The sequence below is a fragment of the Lagopus leucura genome, unplaced genomic scaffold (assembly GCF_019238085.1).
Source record: "Lagopus leucura isolate 7727_CA_CO unplaced genomic scaffold, USGS_WTPT01 Super-Scaffold_100002, whole genome shotgun sequence".
NCBI lineage: Eukaryota > Metazoa > Chordata > Aves > Galliformes > Phasianidae > Lagopus > Lagopus leucura.
In genome coordinates this window covers 39,458,579-39,482,541 of record NW_024962263.1, presented here as the reverse complement: position 1 = coordinate 39,482,541, position 23,963 = coordinate 39,458,579, and the positions used below count along the sequence as shown (strand labels likewise).

The 23,963-nt window shown below is 38.0% G+C and overlaps 1 protein-coding gene across 4 annotated transcripts; it reads right to left on the bottom strand.

The window, feature by feature from the left end:
* Positions 1-10,376: 10,376 nt before the first annotated feature.
* Positions 10,377-23,626, bottom strand: MC2R (melanocortin 2 receptor). Of its 4 annotated transcripts, XM_042869756.1 has the most exons (3): positions 23,587-23,626; positions 22,366-22,474; positions 10,377-11,645 (listed from the first exon to the last, which is right to left on the bottom strand). In XM_042869756.1, exon 3 carries the CDS (start codon positions 11,492-11,494, stop codon positions 10,535-10,537), a length of 960 nt encoding a protein of 319 aa, XP_042725690.1. In that variant the 5' UTR covers positions 11,495-11,645; positions 22,366-22,474; positions 23,587-23,626; the 3' UTR covers positions 10,377-10,534. The 4 variants fall into 4 exon arrangements, 2 of the variants coding, with proteins under 2 accessions (XP_042725690.1, XP_042725691.1); XM_042869757.1 differs by lacking the exon at positions 22,366-22,474; XR_006178532.1 differs by lacking the exons at positions 10,377-11,645; positions 23,587-23,626 and adding an exon at positions 11,736-11,849 and having other exon boundaries at positions 22,366-22,406.
* Positions 23,627-23,963: the final 337 nt, after the last annotated feature.

The following is a 23,963-nucleotide window of genomic DNA, read 5'->3' as shown; positions in this document are numbered from 1 at the left end:
AGTTTTTAACCCCCTGGTGTGAGAACATTTTCTCCACATGATCACAATATGGCCTCCATACACCTCAATGCATTTCTCACAGTTGAATAATAGAGACCTTTCTGCTAGCTGATAATCTTGCAATAAACTTGGGTAATGCTATATAAGAAGTACTCTTTGGTAGCTAGTCTAAAAGAGTAGTACTGAGGCTTCACCTTGCAGCTAGTGAAAAAAATGGTGAGTAGGTCATAAGAAAAGGAATGGGGATTTAACAGAAAAGAGCAGGAAATGAAAATGCACACTATGATTTTTGAAGAAGTGATTTCTAAAGGGCAGCAAGATGACCCTAGTTCTTGAGGGATAAAAGGGATTACAGAAAAGAAAACCTCCAATATATTACAGAACATTCTTCAAAAGCCAAGCATCTTGAAAGTAAGTGTGCATTTCAGGTAATTCATAGATTGTTAGGTTTTAAGCATAAATGTTAGAATTAATATAATCTATTACTACTACTGAATTATATGCTGTTATAACTTTTAATTTCTTGTATTTTATCTCTAGTCTCATTTCTTATTACTTGAACGTTATAAGGATACTGTGCAAAGTCATAATTCTACAATGCATGTCTTCGCATAGAAGTGCTTGACATTGTTCTCTTATGATTTTAGCACGTGTTCTACTGTTGTTAGAAAGCACTACTAACATGATTCAGCTGGTTCCTTTGCCTTGTCATCTTGGAGAAAGAAATTTGCAGGCAACTCCTTTGCTATTGGTCTGTCACCCACACTGTAACTCCAGCTGCCATGCTTTGCTGCAGAAGTTTTTGCATTTCAAAGAGCATGGCTTCATTCACCTGTACTTCCACTTTCAGAACGTTCTGGGCATCACCCCACAAGCTGCAGGCACTAGCAAATCCCAGATTCCTAACTTCTCTCCTACAGCCTCTTCTACTGGCTGTTGTTCTGTTGCGTGAATAAAGCTGTGCTTTGGGCACCTGTTATGCAGCCTGCTGAGGAAAACTTACTAACTGGTCAGGTGCACAAAACTGCTTAATTATGACTTTCCAACCAAGACTTATAAAGCAGTATTATTGGTATTTACTGAAGAGATTCACCAATGGCAAAAAAAAAAAAAAGTCTCAGATGGAAATTAGCTTGAGAATGATTAAACTGATTTAAAACCACCACTTTATTTTCCACATACCTTCATCTGCAACTCAAAAATACTAATCTGAAGCTACCATTAACAGAACAGATGCACTTCTGAACTTCCAGATGCCATTTCTGACTCTTATTCTAAGGCATTTATTTCATAACATTGTCAGCTGGTAAAGCTTATTCCTTGTGGAGAAGGCTTTGTCATCAAGATAGCCAGGAGGGCTGGGAGCACAGACTTACTTAGATCTTTTGTTTCCTCCTCTTTTTCTATCACTTTCTTTCAGGAAAACATTTTCCAAACCCTTAAGCTGAGGTACTGTGGTTTTAGAATCTAACTGCAGGCAGTATGAGATCATTCAGTAGTTTAAGTTTATCTGACTTTTCTAGGGGAGAAATTCTCCATTACAGGCTAAGTGTAATTCAGAATGCCTTTCTGCAAAAATAACTGGTTCAAAACCAGACTGATCTTGCTATCAGGAGGAAACTTGTTTTGCGGGTGAACTTAGAAGTGGGAGCTGCAAATATATACTACTTTCTTCATGCTCTTTTCTGAATGATTCATGTTTTGCAGTTTGCATAGGCCAAGTATGTGCTACCAAGCTCTGAATTTGCAGAGAGCATGTTGGGGAATACAGCTTAATTTTCTCCATCCACTCCCTGTGCACATAAAAGAGAAGACAGCCTGGAGAACCAAGTTAACCTAATTTGCTTCTGAGGATTTTGTCACATTCTGTGGTTCCTAGAGAAGAATTTAGGGGAATCATTCTTGTAAAACGCTGTCATTGTCTTTTGATAGACTATGAATGTAATCACCTGGTGTTTAAACTACCTGTCCAAAAGTACATGAGGCTGGATTTTGGTCTTATTCAGTAGACGCATAGTTCAGACTTCCTGTTGAGCCCCTTTGATACTTATTTGTTGAATAGAATAGAAATTGACAGGGACCTAAAAGTCCATCAAATTCAACTGCCTGACCACTTCAGGGTTAACCAAAAGTTAAGAAAATTAAGTGCATTATCAAAATGCCTCTTGAAAACTGACAGGGAAATATCCGAATAGATGACACAGGAAATGCACTCTGTCGTCTTTGGTCATTAAATCAAATGGAACCAGACTGATATTGAAATCTTGTGTGGCTAAGCTGAAAAAATTCTTACGAAGAAAACAACATAAAGAAACTATAGCTATCTGTTAGTCTGTGAAGATACTCGTGAATACTTCAACTCCTTTTGTGGACATTTAGAGGAGCCACAGCATGATACATCTGGGTGAATCAGTTCCAATCTTGCCACTCTTTTCAGTTGCTGCCCCCATTAGTGTCCCCCCTCCTTGGCAGCAGTTCAACTGATGATCATCAGGATAGTTTTTTCCTACTAGTCACCTTTTAAATGGGATTTCTGAGGCAAGTTCTCTTCTTGCTGTGTTGTACTGCAGCTTTGGCACCAATATGCAAGGTGTGAACAGCTGGCTCACAAGCTAAGTCAGGCTATGCCTTTCCTCTGTATCTTGCTTGAGGATTGCCAGAAAACTGTGCCTTTGTCATGTCAAGGCTCATGTCAGTTCCAAAAATATTACAGTTTGAACTCAAACAACAGTTAAATAATATGTGGACCATTTTGAGAATACTTGTAGGCAAATGCTATGGGTTATTCTAAGAAGCTACTGCTATGCAATTTCAGAATGAATTGTTTTTCTTGGGTGTTCAGACTATTTCATGCTAAAAAGGCAACACTAGTAACCTCTGAAGGCATTTTATTATCACTTCTTAGTTTAATTCAGATTGCTTTTCAACAGTCAGAGTTTTCCCTTGCTTTTCACCATCAGAAAGCTGGCAGATGGTACTCAGCACACGGTTTTGTGTACCTGCAACATTTACTCTCATAAACTATGGTGAGAGGAGACGTTTTAGTCTTTTCCACTGTTTTCAGGTCAGTGGTAATCAAATGAAAACTTATGCGCAGACTGAAGCAAAACATCACTGTCTGTGATTTGTCAGTCTATATTAGCATTTTCATGCTAATTTTCATTACACCAATCTCTCAGCTCAGTTGGAGTCACCCAGAACTGGTTGCTCAGGACTGTGTCCAGGTGGCTTCTGAATACTTCCAAGGAGGGAAATTCCAAAGCTCCCTATGCAGCTCTCATGTTTCAGTTTGTACCCATTGCCTCTTGTTCTGTCATTGGGCACCACTGAAATGAGGTTCTATTCTCTTTACACCTTCCTTCAGATATTCATACACACTGATACGATCTCCATCTAAGTCTTTTCTTCTCTAACTTGAACAATCCTATCCTCACAGGGGAGATGCTCCAGGCCCTTCACTGTCTTCATGGCACTTTGTTGGTCTCTCCCCAGTATTTCTTATGTCTCTCTTGTACTGGGCAGTCCAGAACTGGACACAGCATTTCAAGTGTGGCCTCAGCTGTGCTGGATAGTGGGGAAGGATCACCTCCCTTGACCTGCTGGCATTAGTGTACCTGATGCAGCCCAATTAACCTTCTTTAAGGCAAGGGCATGATGACAGCCTGCGTTCAACTCCATGTCTAGTAAGACCTCCAGATCCTTTTCTGCAAAGCTGCTTTTCAAATGTACTTGTGCCTGGGGTTGTTTCCAGGCACTGCAAGAGGAGTATGTCCTCTTTACCCATGTATTTCACTGTTTCATGCTATCCTATGCCATCCCAGAAATTCTTTCTTCATATCAGGATCTCAGCAGTGCCCTCTTCCCTCCTAGTCTGATCCTATCTTTGCTGATAACAATTCCAACCTGAGAATCCAGAGAGTGGAATCCTCTCTAACCATGCTTTGTCATGCTCCCAGTACTTCTGACACCCCAGACAAAGCCTTCAGTCAAGACCTTATGTACAGAAGAATACTTAACAATTGATTTAGTTTGTTTAACTCTAATATTTTAAAGAAGGATTATTCCTCAATTGCTCTATTCCTTGGGCCTTTTCCCAGACTTCTAACAACCTGTAGTGCCAGCATCTCTAATAGGAAGCACTGCCAATTTCAACCTCTTATTAACCAGTCATCTCTCGCTTGCAAGACTTCATTTCTTTCATGTGCCTTATCATCCAGGAGCCAGCAGCTGCCTTTCATCCCAAATTTCCTCCTCTGTCAAAAGCTCTGCTGTGATCTGAGATGAAGCTAAGCACAGATGAGAGACCAAAGGCCTCCATCAGTTTCTCTTGGCTTGCCCTCTGACATGGGCTGCCCCATGCCAGGATGAAGGGTTTCTTTCTTTCTTCCTTTCTTCCTCATTGCACAAGCTGGCAGTTAAGACAGATTTAGCTGTCAAATCAGATGATGTGATTACCCAAATTGCTTGGCTGTGGTTTCATTTCTCAAGTAAATGAAAATGTGAGGTTGAACCATACATGAATGAAGCAGAAGTAGAATCTATAAATTATCCTTTAAAATTCAAGTGAAAACTCGAATATTTTGCATGGTGGGTAATATCAATTAGTTCTGAAAATGAGCAGCTACTGAAACTCTGAAACTGGGAAGCCAGTTTGGAAGATGTCTACCCAAGGCTTTAATTGCGACCAAATACTGGGAGCAAGTTTTCAGAAATGGGAAATGAACTAGGATAACCTTTGTGACAGGATTTCAAAGGGGCTGAAGAGATACTACTTATTGTCTTTAGAAACTGTATTGAGCTACTTGGTGTAATCCTGACATGGCACCATTGCTCCCTGCGGAGCTGAGTACTCTCATGCCCTGTGCAGATCCTCCTTTGTGGGTGTAGCTTGTGTGTGGGGTGTGATGCGTGTTGCCAAACTAAGTGTGGTAGAGTGGGTGAGGTTTGGGCAAGCAAGATTTGTAAATGCATATTAGTTATCTGACAGCCTTGGACTGACATAGGGTCCTGGGCCTGAGTGGTTGGGAAAGAGGCCTGCCTTTTTGTTCTGGAAACCTTTCTGTATACCCAGTATTGATAAAAGACTTGTTTGCTTATCTATGTAGATCATGTGTCTGATGTTGCAGCAAAATTGTCACAAGAAGTACCCACCTTAGTTATGTTCTCTGTCTCCTTCATCCTCAATCAGGATGTTAGAGGATGCAAAATTGCTGTAAAGTTGCATTCTCCCATTAGCCGATGATTTCTGAGAAGCTCTTTGTTTATTCAGATAGCATGTACAAAGTCCAGGCAAAACATTTGATGGGCTAAAGCTGTGAAAAATGAGTGTGAAGGTACTGCTAGAACAATGGAAGTTGGTATAACAAACCTGTCTTATGGTCTTATTATTTTTTTCCTTTATATATATATATAAATAAAATTTCTGCTGGTTTAGCTGCAATTACTTAAAGGCTAATGGTCACTTATTATACTATGTGACTGTTGAAAAATACAATTTTTGTCTTATAGCAGTAATTTGAGAGGATTTGCTGGCATAAGAAAACTGCTTTCAAGTGGAAATGAAAAGTTTTCTTAAATAGTCCTGCTCATTTCTCCAGAAGTATGCTGTAAGCCATTCTCTTTGAATCAGAAGCTCACAGTAGCATTGCATCTTCTGTAAAAGTGACACTTCAAACAAAGCCTGAAGCTTCAAAGCACTATCAAAGCACTGTTAAATGGTGAACATGTAATATCTTCATAGATGGCTATCTTCTATAATTACCCGGAGTGAATTAAAGAATGGGTGCTGTTCCTCTTAGTGGAATAGATTGTTTGAATAACTGTATCATTTGAAGAGTTTAGTTAAAATCTAACTCAAAGACTTTTTTTTTAAAAAAAAGCATTAGTCTGAAATGTAGATATGTAGAACTGAAAAAGTCATTTGCAAGCCTCTGAGACTAAGCCAAATCCAGAAAACCAATGTTAGTAGGTTTATGAATATAACTTCAATTTTGTACAATGACAAGCAATATTAGGTCTCAAAGTAAATACTTCAGGATCCCTTCTATCATTTTCTTCCTGCCTGTAGATTTAGCTGGTTGTTGAGTATGTTAAGTATCTTGCTTGGGATTTCAGAAAAGACAAGACTAATATTAGTGTCATAACGCTTATTAAAAGCAAATATTATAAATAAATACTGTTACCTTCTGATGGTGTGCTGCACTTGAAGGTTAGCTTCCTTTTCAGGTACTTAAATATTGTTGAAAAACTGCAATTTTGTTCAGCTAATAGGAGTTCAAATTGTTTTGCTGGAAGTCTTGTGCAGAGTCATAAGGAAGCAGGAATTTTCTTGCAGTTGTTAAACTATGTCTTGCTCTTCTGTGAACGAAATTCAACTGCTGTGCAAGTCTGTTCCTCACTGGCATATCAACTACTTCAGTGGAATTAACTCCCCTGTGCGCCTTAATCAGATTTGTTCACTTTGCTCCTGAACATGAAGTTCAGTTCAAAAACAAAAGCAAGAGCAGGAGGTTTTCTTCTTTGTTTTTTTGTTTTTTTTTTTTTTCCAATAAGTGACTAGGGAAAGTTTTGTAGCCACAGGCATGAGAAGTTCTCTGGGCTCTTCCAAATGAAACACTGATTACAGTGTCGCCTGTGATTTCAAGAGGACTGGATCTTCCAGGCACCGTTGTTGTTCTACCCAGGCTTATTCGTTTTCAGTGAGATCCATGATGTACTTATTTCTTCCAAAGTTAAAGAACAATTCTGACTCCCAAACACTTGTAATTTAATGCTGGTTGGATGAAGGAAAATCATATAACTAGAGTAACTTCTGTGCAAGACAATGAAGGCTTCACAAATCATGCTTTAAGAATCTGTTTGAAGCACAACAGAGGGAAGTATATGGAGTTAATAATATGTGAAATTGGAAAGCTTATTTGCTTGGAAACTGCTCCACTGATAAAATGCAGGCCAAATTCACAGCCAATCAAGAGATAACATACAGAGATGTAGCTCTATGCTGACATGCAGTAAATTGCTGACACACTTAAAAAGGAAAATCTACCTAAGGAGTTTCTTAATTCAAGAATATTTTATGTTGTTTCTGATTCTGCCACCCCAGAAATAAAATCTTTTCAGAACGCTTGATATCAACAGAATTAGAGCAGACTGAAAAAGAAATTCTTAGAAGTGCCTTCTGATCTTTATGTAACTTTTGGCTGTTTTTTTTTTTTTTTTTTTTAATTTTTATACTATTTTATACAAATTTAGGCTCAGCTTATGATTCTTCAGCAGATTTCAGCTGTACAGAAAATGCATAGAATCTGCATTTCTTACATATACATATGAAATGTTCTGTTGTCTTGGACATATTAAATGAGTAACAAAAGTAGCTTTCCTACGATTTACAACCTGTTCTCTCTGTGCTTTGTCTTAGACCCGCTTATGTAACAGCTTACTCCTCATTTTTCTGGCTATCTGGGAATTAGACAGTCTAACAGTAACAGCCATCCTATAACTACAACCAGTTTGAAGACAAAACCTCAAGATTAAGTGTTGCCCAGGTTATACTAGGTAGGCTACAAAGAAAAGACAGTTAGTTTCTGGTCACAGTATGTGGAAATATTACTAACAAAACTTGGATCTGAGTTCCAATGTCAATATCTGCTGAAATACTTCCAGGTCAAAATGAGCTATGTGGGATAAAACCTGCCAAATATTTGCTGTGTAAGTGCTGACTCTTTATTTTAACAAGATGGATAGAAAAAAAAAAATCATACTGGGCAGTAATCTACATGCAGGTGTCCCAGTAGGTAACAATCTATTTTTTCATAGCACTGGTGTTTCTGAAATGCAAGGCTATTACTACTCCGTCTTTTAGATTAAGAGCGACTGTGTGGGGCAGAAAGGACAGTGAATGACATTTTTTCTGGCAGGATGTGTTGAGAGCTCATCTACTTTTCAAACCAGGTAGCTGCTCCATATTCTGCAGATTAAAAGCCACTCCAGGTTTGGAGGTGGGGCTGTGAAGGGTGGAGATGGCAAGGGGCAGATAGTTGCTGGGTTACTGGAGGCCAGTTTATTCATCCCTTGATGTACAGCCAAGAGGAATGGGATGAAAGATGTGTTTGCAGAAGTGATTTTGTATCTTGAGTCTTTTCTTAAATGTTAGGATTTTATATAGAGAAGCGAGAATTTTGTGTCCAACACGGACTGTATAGGGCTGCAGGAAATGTAATCAGACCACAGCTGCTGCTACCTGCTATGCCTTGAGACAGGGAGAGACAGGGTGAGTGGGAATCTGGAGGGCTGGAATGAGGTTGGGTATGGCCCCTTGTTCAAATTCCTTGCCTCTGGCCTTTCTCACAACTATACAGGATCAGGAAGTGAAGAAAAGTTCAGGTCTTTGTTGCAAAGCAAAGTGTCAGTAGCATGTGATTGAAAGCTGGACAGAAAGGGCTCTGGCTCCTGAGATCCACAGCCTACATTTTACCCCTCTCTCTCCTCTGAGCCTGGGGATGCTGCAAGATAAGGCTGCTGCCAGCTGGGTCCTGAGACTTGTGTAGGTGAGGGTCCAAGTTATCCTCTTTCCTGCAGGCAAAGCCACACTATTTCCATTCTGGTGTGGTAGAAGACACCAGTATGTGTTGGCTGGCACCATACAGATCTTGCTAAAACTGTAATCCTGTCCTCCTCAAACCATGCTCTCACATTTGTCTTATTCCTAACTACCACAGACTCCACAAAATGAGTGGTCTTTCTTGAAGGACTTCATACTGGATCTCAATAAAATATTTTACAATTGGATTATGATATGAATCGGTCTGGAATGTTCCATCCTCTTTACAGTGATAAATGTATAGTGCTTTCTTCAGTGACTACTTTGTCATGTTTAGAAGTTATATGTATGTTTATTGCACGTTTTACTAAAACTTACATTTGAAGACCACAGTCCAAACATGGAGGCTTTGTGTATATATGGAGTGGACTCAGGAGATGCAGTGACTTCTTAACATGATGGAGAGTACTTAGCTCTCTTATCTATTTCTTTAGCAGGGAGGAGGGTGGAAAATAGAGTTTTGAAGGAACTGCATTTTATATATATTTCATGTGTTGCAGACATAAAGTCTGTCTATATCATGATTTTCTTTCCTAAGCGTTTTATCATTTTAACATTCACCAACTCACTTTTTCTCATTTATTTTCTTTGTTTAATTCTGTAGAGACTTTCAGATTTATTGCTTCCCTTCTTACATCTTTATCTGTAACCCTAAGTTCTTCTGAATACTTATACTATTGTCCATATCTCATATATCTTAAAATATGTGTTTTTCTTATTGTGTTTTGATAGATGTAATAGAAAAGATCTTCTATTCGTGCATAAATGGATTTTCTCTTTTCCTCTCTTCTTGTTCTAGCCATGCCTTGGCTCCCCAGTTTCATGTCTGTATTTTACTAAATTGTTTGTCTCTGGCACAGCTGAATAACTCTGTGGAATTACTGTGAGGTTAATTCACCATATGCTCCAGACTGCTTCGGGATACTTTGAGATGAAAACTATTCTGCCTTACAGTTTTCTAAGTGTTGTATTATTTTGACAGGGACAATTCAAAAATTTCTCACTAGGATTTTGTAAATTGCAATCTGTTTTGTAGCATTCTTCCAAACTGGCTGGCTGATCCCTTTCCAGATGACTGAATTCCTTGGAGATCTTTCAATTTTCTGTCTGGCATTTTATTTTTTTAATTCCTTGTTGTGTCATGTTTAGAAAATTAATGCTATACCAGAGTTCTTTTTCTTTCTCTGAAGCCTATTCTTTTATCAAAATAAACTGATCTATGGAATTTTAATGAAGAGCTGGCAAAGTCAGCAGTTCCCTTTGCTGATCCAGACCTGGCTTTGGGATTTCAAAATTGAAAGCCTATAATCTGTGCTACCACAACATATCTATGTTGGGAAAAACCATTTGGTCACTGAAAATAGCTTTTAAACCAAAACAGTTTTGCTTGGACTCATGCTCCAAAAGTTATTTTTGATGTTTGAAAATTACTAATGGAAAGATTTTAAGGACACCTTATGCTGAAGAACAAAGTAATGAGTGAAGATTGCCAGCTAAGGACAAGTTCATATTTTCTGCTTTATTACAGACTTCTATGTAACTGTGAAGTTTTAAAATAATTATTCATTTATTTGTGATTTAAACAACATAATTTTAAAGTAGAATACATTTTAAATTGAAATTACTGCATTAACTCATCTCTAGGGGAACACAAGGCTTGCTGCAGAAGATTTACATTGAAGTTTTCCTGAAATGTTGACAGTTAATTTCCATGCAGTAGTCTAAAAATATCAGTAGAATTCACTTAATCAGTAATGTTTCTAGAGGCTTAGTTGACAAAGACTTGTCTGGATACTTTGCTTACATGTATTCTTTTACAGCCCTCTGAAAATCATTGGCAGTGCAAGTGTAGTATTATTTTGCGTTAGTATTTTTAACTCTGCAAGCTGATGTTGCATTGGGTGTGCTTCAATAATATTTGACTTCATTTAATTTCTACCAGTTCCAGTTATGCCTGGCACAGCAAAACATCTTCTTAAATGTACTTTGTAATTCTGGACTTCGGAATGCAAAAATCATAGGATCAATGATTGCATTGCACATTATGAGGGTCCCATTCACATGGAAAATGGACATGTAGCAGGCACAGTAAGGGTTGTGTGGGCAAAATCTTGCTAAAAGGATGTGAAGAACAAAGGGGGCCCAACAGCAAAGGAAGACTCCAAGGAAAATAGTCAGCGTAATGGCTCCTTTCATGTTAGTTCTCTGATGGACTGCACTGGTTGGCAGCGAGGCAATCTTTTTAGCATGAGATCGGGCTAGGAGGAACATATGGATATAGAGGCACAGTATAAAAAACATCATTAAAGGGAAGAGGATGGTGAAGGGAATGACTGTAGCGATTTCATGGGAGAAGAGGGCAATGACAATGCTACTGCCAGCACAGAATGTCCAAATGATTGCCAAGATGACCAAAGCCCTTCGCACTGTCATTATATTATGGTACCGCAAAGCATAGAAGATAGTGATGTATCTGTCTGCTGCAATAGCTAGCAAGCTAAAAATGGACCCCAGTAAAGACAGAATGAACATGGAGTCCATGGCATCATCCAGCTTTTTCTCAAAGTCCCCACGACGTGTCAGGTACCCCATTTTGCACAAGATAATAAAGATGTTCTCCAGAGTTTTGTACAAGCTGCCTAACATGTCTGAAATGGCTAAGCTACAAATGAAGAAGTACATGGGCAAGTGCAAATTCTTATTTCTGATGACAGCGACAAGAACAAGTAGATTTTCTAGTATGCCAGCAGCAGCAACAGTGAAAAAGACTTCCTCTGGCACCACAACCTGGTTGCAGTCAGTGATATTTAAGGAAAAATCTGTTATATTTTTGAGAGATGGAATGCTTGTCTGCCCTGCATGTTTGATTAGGTTGGAAGGTATCTCAGTGCTCATTGCTTCTGCTCTTGGAAAGCCTTGGTATTGCTGTTTCTCAGGCTTGGCTTTATGTTGAAGCTGACGTGTCAGTCAAACCATCCTTTTGCTGAAGGCATTCTACCACATCTGGATCAATCTGAAGTCTTGACTGAAATGTTTTGAATTTCTCCTGCAATAGAACATACAGAAAAATAAGTATCAAGAAGAAAATTGCCACATGCCAAAAAAAAAAAAGCAAACATTTGAAATATCACCTTTCACAATTGAATTAATATATATCACTGGAGTGAAGCTTAGTTGCTTTGGATAAAATAAGAGATGCTCCAAGCTCCATGGTGCCTCAGAGGAAAGTAAGGTGTAAATTCTTTGTTAGCTGCAGGGAAGTTTAAGAAAAAAATAATATATATATATAGCTTTCTTTACTGATGAACATCCCATGTTTACTGAAACAGATTTCACAGACTTCAAGAATTTGGCAGTCTCTACTGGCCCAGCTGTTTGCTTTGGGAAAGTCTGGCATTTCTTACAAGATTTATAGCATTATTAGACATGGATGAAACCAATGCCAAGATAAGCTGTTGTCCAGAACAGTAGCATATTTACCACCACACTGTTGATGTTGAAATAAAAAAATGCTCTTAATTTAGATGTGAACATTATAAATATTGATTTTTTTCCAGTTATGCTAGATACTTGTGCCAAACTGTCTTTTCAGGCAAATTGAAACATTCCCTTGATTTGAATATATTTTTAAGATCCAAAGCAAAATCTTTTTTTGGCTGTATTTTACATCTATTTAAAAGATCAAATGTTTTGTTTCTGCACTGAAATATTTTTTTTCTTTGTAATTATCCTGGTCTAAATTACATGAAAGCCTATAGGAATCTTTCCAAAGGATTATTCTTTTTAAGCTGTTCATTAAGGTGTAAATGCATGTGATATTAGTTTGGCTCAGATATTACCCATAGAGAATAACGGACACTTTTTCTTGTAATTTTAATAGCTCCATTTGTGAAGTACAAATGCAGTTGCTATTTGAAATGTTCCCCTTTTTAAGAACTGAAATATTCTCCTATTTTTAAGTTCAAAACAGCCTTTCGTTCTCTAGCACTTTCATACCAATATGCCTTGAAATGCATTTGGGCATTTGTTCCTAGTCAGGTTTGCTAAATGCCATGATGCTCTTTAGTACTGTTTCAAAAGAAGAATTCAGAAGTTTTAATTACATCTTATACAAGCCCTCCTTAAGTGTTGGTGGCTGCCTGTAAATGGCAAAGCTGAACCTCAGCTTGAATGTGATCAGCTCTAATGCATTTTGAGCATTCAGTTCAAATGTGTTTGGCCATATAGCAAGAGATAACAGGTTTCTGACCTGGGTTTGCTATTATCATCTGCTGAGATTGCCAGTAAGGTACTACTTGTTGTGAAATATGCTGAAAACTGGACCAACCAGAGAACATGAACTTAATTGAAAGAAGCTATCAGCTCCCTTAAAAGAAAGCATTCAAGACAGCTCCCATACTTATCAGGAAAAAAAAAAAAAAAAAAAGGCCCTGTAATGGAATGAAAGAACTGAATTGCACTGCAGCACATCTGGACAATTAGATTAACATCTGTTGACATATGCAAGACATGCACCAATGTCTTTGTAGTGGTATTTTTTCCTACTCTCACAACTACTCTCCAGGTTAAGTTTATGATTTCTCATCTAATGATCTGTTTCATAACCTAATTTTCACTCAATAGAAAGTCAACATGGACACTCCAAACAAAACCTTGTTTAAACGGGATTTAAACACGATGAGTTGGAAAAAACAAACATTTGTTACATCCCTGTTCCTTCTCAACTCTTTTTCAGTACTTTTGCTTTGCTGGTACACTCATACTGCTGAACTTATTCCCTTTATAAACATGATGGCTCTATTGCTGAAAGCAGCATTTTGAATGGCATGACATTACATTTACTGCTTTTACAGAATATAAACGTTCTTAAATTTACAATAACTGTGTTAAGGATTCTCAGCAGTTATAGAAATGAATTGTTATGCTATATCACTTAATGTTGTTTCCAGACAATTAAGAGCCAAAGACATTCTTATTTCAGAGATTCCCATTTCAATATGTATATATTGCTACTGAAGACTATTAGGATTCTATGAAAGATGTTCCCAATTAATCCTGTTCTGATGCTTCAGTGCAGTCACACCATTGTCAGACTTCCCAGACAGAAGTTTCTATGTACATATCCTGTTGTAGACAGGTTGTAAATCCACTGCTTCACCTACACAATGCATATTTTGATCATACTTCTGCTGTAATCCCACAATTACAGGATTCTTTTGCAGCTACAGAATGACGAGGGAGTGTACACAAAGTAGTTCAATGCTTAAGTACAGCACAGGATAGACAGGCTACATACAGAGTGTAAGGCTCTTGTGAACATGATCAGTAACCTGTGTGCATCCTTAAAGTTAATAGTTTCCGCAGAAGAAGATACGAGAATACCTTGGTACTCCAAGACATATTTCCACTGACTACCCACTGAAATTAAAGCCAAGGCCATTTTGCACAAGGCTATAAATGGCCATCAGCTGAAAAACATTTACCCTTGTGTTGGTTGCACTACCAGACACAGCCTGGATGCGACACTTCCTCTCCACTGCCAATAGGGTGTTCATCTGCTTCATCATTGTACTATCCCGATAAAAGATCAATATCATTAACCAGCACCAGTCTCCAGTTGATCTCAGATTTATCTTTTGCACATGGCTGCAAAAAACAACTTTTAACAACCAGAGCTCATGTGTCAGGATTGTTAAGAACAGGACACAGCAATTTAGGAATAAAAATGTGCATTATACTTCAATTATACTTCAACCTCCTCCCCCCCCCCCCCCCCAACAGTGGCTGAACTACTTGGCTTTTCACTTACTTGTGGTTATGCACAGTGTAATAAAAACTTTGCCTGTAGCAGAAAGCATTGAAGAGAAATAAGCAATGAATAACACCACTGCCACCAAACACCAAAAAACTTTGAAACACATTTTCAAATTTAATGGTAAGTATCGCAAATCCAGCAAAAAACCTCAGGCTTTTTCTTCACACATTTAAATTAGATCCTGGAGGGAGAAGTCAACAACTCAGTCAGTTTGGATATTCTGAAACATTATTTATATAAAAAGAGGTAGTCTCCTGATCTGGCATAATGGGAAATGAGCTGGCAACAATAGTGAAGTTGCTAAAATGCATACATTTATAATATTATCAGCAATTTCCATTTAGTCTGTAGTTTTTTTTAAAGCAAGACAAAGCAGGGAGGACAGCAAGCCAGGACTGGGAAGTATACAATGGTGTAGAAACATACGAAACATGTTTGTAATTTGGATTACCTATCAATTATATTCATTCACTGTGATTATGGTTTGTTTCTTTACAGCACTCTGACGCTGACAAAGTATGCTGGCACCATGCATATTGCATAGCTAAGGCACAACACCAGTATTTCTGCCTGCAGCCATGCTGAGAAAGTCCCAGTGGATGTTGAGGGGTCTCTACACTGAACAGGATTAACCTTGGACAAAACGCATAATTCTTTCCTGCATGCCTAGTGCTTATTGATAACAACAACAAAAAAACAACCAACCAATTTTCTATGCATTAGAAATACAGTGACTTAGTACCTGCAACATTTGGGAGTAGTCAGGTCTGAACTTGATACATATTTTTTTAATTGGATAAGCAGTTATTAAATAAAGCCCTTCCTTCAGTTTCAAAACATTAAATCAATTGGCATAGTTAGTGGTAATAGCAACAAGGTTCTTCTTATACATCTTGGTCAGACTGGAACAACAACCCCTGTGGAGGTGGTTGGTTGAAGAGCATGACTGATTATGTTGCCTGATGCAGCTGACAACAACCTTTTTCTGAAAAATGACAGCACAGGTCACACATGTACATGGATGAGAGCTTTATACAACTCTCAGCAACTGCCATTTGAGCGAACATGATTTTGTATCCAAATCCATTTGAAAAGAAAAATTTTTTCTTTTTTTTTTCCAGCTTCTCCAGATGTACAAGGCATTTATGAAGGAAACATGTCACTTAAAAACATTGAGTTAGTTAGTTTATAAAGTTGTAAAACAAATAAAAGGACAATTTCTCCTCTTCATTAGGTCAACACTGGCTTTCATGGTGATGAAAAGAACTAGACCTGTTATCAGAAGGTGATCTATGAGGACAAGACATTCCCTGCATGTTCTGGTGGGCACTTATTTTGCCTACCAGGTGGGCTTTGCTCAAGCAAGAGGTGAAAAAGAGCACATAGATCCCAAAATCTGTCTTTAGTTTTAACTACATAGTTCTTAAAAATGTTAAGTTACTGCACCAGATGAATTTACACAGCATTGCCACTCCCCTGAGTACCTGGTCTCAGAGATGTGGTCCCTCGGCTGAAAGTCACCTGTCTCTCCTAGATGTGACACTAATTAATATTACATGGATATTATTGTTTTCTGTGTGCAGGAGAGCTGCCTGGTACTCTTAAGAGAAGTTATGGTATAAGTCCTGAACCACTGTAGCAGCTTGCTGTGCTGAGAGGCCAAGTTCTACCTCTCCCTTTCCACCTACGCTTCTCCTTCCTCTCATTTCTGTCACATCCTCTGAGCCTGTAGACACCCTAATAATAAAAACAATACACAGCTGATGCTTGTGCAAGTGCATTACCATGTCTGGCAGGTGGTGCAGTAGGAGTATGGCACTCAGCAACAGTTTGTACAGGACAACCTAACCCACTGTGAACTCTTCACTGCAATAACAAGTGCCAACACAGTCCTGTCTCCACCCAGCTCAGGCATCCCTAAGAACACAGCAGTCTGTACTAACTGCAGCATGAATAATTCCTTAGTTTTGAAGCTTGGATGCCAATGTTCCTTCTCTGCTAGAGCCTGATAAGCCAGAGCCTTCCTCTCAGGAAACTATTAAATGCCCTAAGGGCCATTCCTTTGGGAATTCTATGGAAAGGCTTGCTATTTCCCAACAGTAACTGAGAAGGTACGAAAGTGTGCATTTGATAACTTTATTTTACACAAATCTAAAAAAAAAAAAATTTGCACCTTAAGAGGCAATTTTTTGTTACAAACTTTGTTCAGCAAACACTGAACAAAACAGCAGTTACGACTGTGAAAGGGTTGTATCCTGCTCTGAATGTGATCAGTCTCAGTTGCTTACACACTGATGAAAGTCCTGCGATAAATGAGTTCCCTCTGCTTACTGCTGCAGGGCTGTACCAAAACAAAGTCCTGAGTACTTAGAAAACAGTGAGACAGACAAACTGTGTTTGTTTCAGCAGTTAAAAATGAAATCTCAGTCTTCGCCTCAAAGTAGATGTTTTACATGAAAACATTTTTTACACAGAATTCATTCATTGAAATACTTACATAAGCACAGTCCTTTCCCTTATCAGGTTTTCATTATTCTTTAAAATCACATTTCAGGTAAAACAATACCAAACAAAGGCATGAGAAAACAATGGTGAAAAATTAGGATAATACCATACCTGTTGTTTCATTTCATCAATTGAAGTTTTATGAACAAACTGAATTAGTAAATACAGTCTACACTCTATTAGTCATTTATTCTTTTGCTTTGATCTCCCTCTAGTGTTCAACAAAACAGAGTTAGCCAGATATTAATGGCTGATTACAGCTCTTCCAATTTTTCCACATGTCCCCAGAATGCTATACAACATTATGTAGCCTAACTGCAATTTCATGGACTAGCATCATTCCTAAATATAGCAAGCATACATAAAGATGTTTGCTGCTCTAAGTCTTGGAGATTTACTGCATCAGAATAAGGAATACACCCCATATGATTTTCATGTCCAGTACTTTCAAGAAGTTTTGCACTACTAGACATAAAAGGCAATAATGATACAATAAGAGGAAAATGTACACTCATGCAAACTAAATACAGAAAAATATTATTGAACCGAAAGCCACACATACACCAACTGGACTAACAAAATGTTTCTTGCACAGTTGTAACTCTGACTTCATTATAGGCAACACTTCTAGAGTGAAATCTGGTTGGAAACCACTCTTGCTGACATTTTAAATGTCAGATATACACGCATACTTCGAACAGTATACCCTGACTTAGATAAGGTATTGAAGAATTTTCATACTGGATCAGAAACTGGACAGTCTGAAGGTTTTATAAAGTATAGAGATGAAGAAAATGTAGAAGAAATATTTCTTACTGCCACATCATTTCCCCATAAAATCACCTTCAAGAGAACATGCTAGATGTTTGTTTTAGGAATAAGGAGAAATGTCACTTCAAGAAACCTGGACATCCTCATTCATATTTAAGCTTATGCATATACAGCATGCCATGATTTTGTTTCCAACAACAAAAAACAAGAAAACATTCAGGCTACACAGAAACTATGTATTAGCCAGGGCTACTCATCTCCATACAATGCTAAAACAGCTCCAGTTCAAAACATCATGCAAATCCTGGGTACTTTAAAGATGATGAAAACCAGAAAAGTGAAAACAATGAAAAAAAGATGTCCTGAGTTCTCAACACATTTAAAATCTTGCCAATATCAGAGGGGAAAAAGATTTTTTTTTGTGTTTCCCACCTGACACTTCCCACTGAAGACACTATGCCCTTGGGATGGGAACATTTACAAGTTATTTAAGAAAAGGTAATTAAATTCAGTGAAGATTTTCCCCAGCTCTGCAGCTGGACAGTAGATGTGATCATGACAGTCTCTTTTTGGAAATGCATGGAGGCTCACACTCCATCATGCTGCTGTTCCCTTTTTAAAGTTGTGAAGAAAAGTGACAAGTCCTTTGCAGTTTATAGCAAGGCAGTCTAGCTAAGGAATAACACCCTGATATTCCTGATGCAACTAATTGCTTTGGAAGAGATGCACTTGAGTCCTGGGGTTTAAATCCTTAACTTCAGTACATGAATATTGAGCCACTGAACTGACGTGGTAACAAGGCAATGACAAACAGCATCTAATTTTTTTGGAAGCATTGGTTACTGTGCTTCAGACTGCTTATACTACACTATTCTTTCATACTTACCTCCAGCAGGAATTAATTTTAAGCACAACTATCTATAAGAAATGAAAAATAGCGAATTTGAATAGTGGACAAATAGTTCTGTGGGATCGCTGTAAGAATCAATCAAGAGGCCTTCAAATGACATTTCTGAGGTCAATGCTTTCCAGTAAATCATCAAGTTTGCCAGTAATAGTGCCATCAGAGATGTTATCAACAAGCACCAAGGAAATCTCCTGTACAGAGATACATTAACCATTTCTTGAAAGAAAAGATCTGTGTTTCTGCTCTAAGAACTGCCCTAAGCCATCCATCTTTTTCTCCAGCTGTGAATGCTCCAGTAGCGGAAATTAAAGCAATAGTTAAAATAGGTGGAACTACTAGGATTTTTTTTTTTCTAATTTTAAATGACAGAAACCAAGGATATAGATCTACTGAGTTTGAACAGCCATGAATGCACTGTATCTTGTAAATCCATGTGTGTCTTATTGAAAGAAAATATACATGGAAGAGACAAGCTTATTTCCTGGAAGCTAATTGAAAATACCAGTGTGCACCAGTGTGCTATGTAACTTGCCACTGAGATATTTACATTAAAAAGTAAAAATAGTGAAAAGAGTGATTAGAAATAAATTCAATAGATGTTTATTTTCTTTGGATGGGGGCAGGGTGAAAAAGCCACCTCTTGAAGATGCTGATTTTCAGAACTGTCTTCATGACTAAGGAGAGGAAGAAGTAACAGACAGGAAAACAAATGAGAAGAATCAATCCCAAATTCTGCAAGCCCATAGAAATCTGATTGCTTTGGAGGAGAGGCCACAAATCTTCAGTCTGTGTGCAGGCATCCAGTGCTGATGCAACTCCTCTTACTGGTAGAAGTAGTCAAAGTCTCATTGAAAATGGAGTACTGTCATCTGAACTCACTTCTGGAAAGATTTAGAAAGTGTAGGAAGGTGTCCCATACTGGGTTATTCTTTTTCCTGCACTAGGATCAAAGAAATGGTGCTGTGGTATAACAAATATTTGTTTCTGCACAGAACTGCACATATGTGTGCATTGTACAGCACTGTATGTGTGTAATGTGTACAGCATTGTTCTGTTTATGGTCTAAAAAGACTAACAATAGTTGAAGAGTAAATGTTAGCTCAAGTATCTGCAGTAGTGTGTGTTAAATGTATACATGTACTCTGCCTAGACTTTCCTTCTAGACAGCTCCTTCAAGGACAGATATCATCTATACTCTGCCTTGGCTGTATGGTACAGAATGACTTGGGGTTAAATAACTAAGAATTTTAGTAGTTAAAAGTGCCCCAAACACACATTCTTGTGCCAGCTATGCTGCTGAAAATCTTTAACAATATCAAGTAGATTGATGGAGTTACTCAATATTTATCTTAGAGTAAGTGAGAACAGAATTCAATCTTGCTGCCACAGAGTGAATGTAACAAAGCCATACCTGGGAGGAACTACACTCCCTGCAAAGACCCAGAAGCCTCATTGATGACCATTTAGAAAGGTGTGATGGCCATTTATAAAGATGCATGACCTCTGGCTGACAAAGTGATAAAATGGAGTTAAAGCAGTGGAAGCAGTATGCCCCTTTTAAGTATACCTTTACAGCTTGCTATTAAGGGCCAAACTCAAAAGCATTTCAACTGAATCTTTCTTATTTTACTTCTTCAGGTCCTAAAGAGGAAACTACTCAAGCTTCTTAAAAGAGGTAAAAAAAATATAAATAAATCCCTGCTGAAATCTTGTGTTACAGAAGAATGACTATGAAATGAAAGATTTAAAGGATGGTTAGAAATTTGGAACTTCATTATACAAATAACACTGCATCTTTCACTACCTTCTCCAAGCAGGCTTTCTGAGTTCCAGATAGGTTTATTAAACTGCCACTTACCTGCTGGTGAAACAGTGTGTGAGCCAGTATGCTGGTAATGCTGGAAGCAAGATAGCTTATAAAGGCAATGAAGCCAACACAGTCTTTACGTAAAGGAAAGATTAGAACATCTAAATCAAAGAGAAAGACAGTTGTCTCACTGGCATAACCTTGAATTAGAGTCATTTTAAAATCAATCACCCACTTTCTCTGAGAATGCTTATGAGGAAAAAAAAAGATGCACAAGTCAAAAGGAAAACACCTCATGTTTGAGCAGATTAACTATTCCCCTCCTCCTGATATTTATAAGCTTCCCTACTAATATTTGTGAGACTGCAAATCAAGTTTATTCACAAACAGACCATGTTCTGTATTATAAATGTTGTCTAAACACTCTGGTAATTGATTGAGATGTCACAGGATGTTTACTGTCCATCAGGAAGATTGTCGCTGTCTTTGTTTTTCAATCTAAGACCTTTACCAAAGACACAACTGGCTGCAGAGCTGACAAGTTCATGAGAGAGAAAAACCTCAAAAGCACCAATGTCCAACTGTACTAATTTGGACAAAATTAAGATATCATCACAGAGAACTGTAATTCAGGTCCTGAAGAAAGAAATCTGTAGAGCTTTAATAGCATTTCATGGGGAGCTGGCAAACCCTGTTACAGAAACAAACAGGTGGGAAAGAATAACTTACGGAAAAAAACCAGAAGATTGACTTAAAGACAGACTTCCCAACTGGATTCATTAAATAGAGATTAGAAGACAGTGATGTTGAAAAGCAGAATCATATTCTCAATAGCATAAACTGAGAAAATTTGATTGCTACCACAGAACCAAACAAAAGCTCAAACCTATTACAGAAAGGGTGAATTGGGAGCTAAGAAACTGAGATTTTGTTCATGTCTGTGCAGGACTGCTGAAAACTCAAACTGCCTGTAACTAGCAGTTTGACAGCTCCAGCGTGAGTTTAGCAAATCCCTGGCCCTTACTAATTGGAGGTGAAAACATTTAGCAACACATTCAGGAGCAGGGAACCTAAGAAAGAAAAAAAAAAAAGCAAACAACGTATATTCATCGTACTCTGACATTGTCTGGATTTCCAAAGAGGAAAAAAAGCCTTGCTCTTCACCACCCTCAAGGCAGTTTTCATCTTTGTTTTCCAAATTCCTTTTCCTTTGGCCAGTTGGACTCACTGTCCACAAAGATAACTATTAGTGAAAGCACGTGTGGCTTGGAAGAATAGGACACAGTCAGCAAAAGTGTTTAACAGGAGAACTGCATGTTTCTTGCTGTATCTTTTTCCCGGCTTGCTCATCATTTGAATAGCCCCCTTTAAGTATACCTTTACAGCTTGCTATTAAGGGCCAACTTCAAGGGCACTCATGCTATGTTGTGTCAGGTGGTCCTCATCTCCTAACAGATGGAAGTTCTTTGCACTGCTTTGGACCTGAAGATGCTCATTAATGCCTTGGAAAATAACTGTGGAAAGTCCTCATCTCTTGTGCTGCCAGTTTCTTTTCTAGTTCATAAATTCAATATACAATCTAACAATGCACAGAAAAGTTGATCCCATCAAGTGTAGTGGATGAAGTCTGCTTTGAAAGTGAAGAGTCATAACTCATAATAATGACATTCAGGGTCACATACAGTACAAAAACCTCAAGTTTTATTTTTTATTTAAACTTAAATAATCAGAAACTACTTACTTACTGTGAACAAAGAGAGTGGTGCATTTATTTAATTGGATTCTGGTAACTTTCCATGTTATTAAAAAGAATTGGGAACATGATTTACTCTGTGATCATTATATTATCATAAAGATATTGAGAAAAGTAGAAAAAAGCCCTTAGAGAAGTCTTCAGATTACATTAGGTTAACAATCTTCTATTACTTATCTGTGTATCTATGATCAGATACTATTTCTACCTGCTCAATAGGGCTGGGTCCATGGGTGCACAAGGGACAACATTGTTCCTTCAGTTCTACAAGCAGCTCACAATACTCCCAGCCTCCAGGAGGCACATAAAATACAAACCTGCAGGAGTAAGAAGACTGATCTGGATTTATTGCCTTTTTGACTTGGCTGTACAGGCTCTTTACTATACAGCAGAGATCTGTGGTTGAACTCACTATTAACATTCTTGCATGCCCAAATGGCAAGAACTAGTAAGGCTTGTATTCAGATATTGATTCTGGACGGTACCATGAGCATATGGAGAGGAAGTCAAGTCTACCGAATTTTGGAGTTGAGAAATAAACGATAACAAAGCACCTTCACAATCACAATGCAATATGATTTTAAAGCAGAGTAATTTTTCAAATGTTAATCATGGTTTATGATAGGCCCGTATGCAAGTTGAAAGAACATGTCAAAGAGGAGCCAGGAGCTCTTCCACTATACTTCCAAAGAAACATTACCATATAAAACAAGTGTACTATGACAAATTACAGTAAAAATAGCTAGAATTGCATATCATAAGTTAAAAAAAAAAAAAAAAAAAAAAAGAATCTGTTACCATATTACCTAAAGCATATTATTTCTACCTGTTGAGCCATGAAATCAGTAGACAGTTCTAGTTCAAAGACTAACAATACAAAGTAATTATAGAAAGCTGTTATCACCTGTAAAATCTCTGTGAGACTACTTTCTAGTTCTATGTATGCAAAAGTATAGCCTGATTAACACTCATAACGTGCACATTCTCACTGCAGTTTCAATTCTGAAGAGCATATGGGAAAATAAAGTACTTTCACAACAGGTGAAGAGACAAACAGATAAGAAGTTACAGAAAATAGTAACTACATAAAAAAAAAAAAAAAGTCAAGCTTTCAAGAGAAGCCATCGACACTAAAGTTGATTAGCAGAGGAGTGCATGAGAACTAGGACTCTAGATTGGCCAGAAGAGACACAAACACTGCTTCCACATTATTCACGTTTTCTCCATGCAGAAGACAGGGAAGAGATCAACTATGGCATTCCATACCACACTCGGTAAGCCAGGCAAAGAAGTTTCTCTGTTATAGTGTTACAGAAAAGGCAACTGCTTATAAAGAATCAAAACTTTTTCAAGTAGGCTTTTGATGGTACCCAGTAAAGCACTGACAGGTAGGCTAAAAACCATACACAGAACAAAAACTAAAACTCACCCAGCTAGTGAAGACAACAACCATAGAGCACTCCCCCTCACAAAGCAGCCTAGATCTAACAGATACTCCCTATTCAGTGTCTGACTCTTATAAGAGCCTAGCATGGCTCCACCTGGGTCCACCCCTTCTGGTCAAGTGGGGAGCACAGGTGCAGTGTGTTTGTGCTCTCTCTAGACACACCTTTTCACCAGGTGTTCAGTCATCAGTTCAAGCCCTGACATAACAGTTTCCCTAGAGCGTCTATTATGCTGTGCTATCAACAAAAAGGAAATGACAATTGTTTTGAGGACAGATTGCTGGAGAAGACATTTGCAGAGATTTTTCTGAAGCATACTACAACCTAACTGTCTTTGGCTTGCAAGTCAAGAATTTGTGAA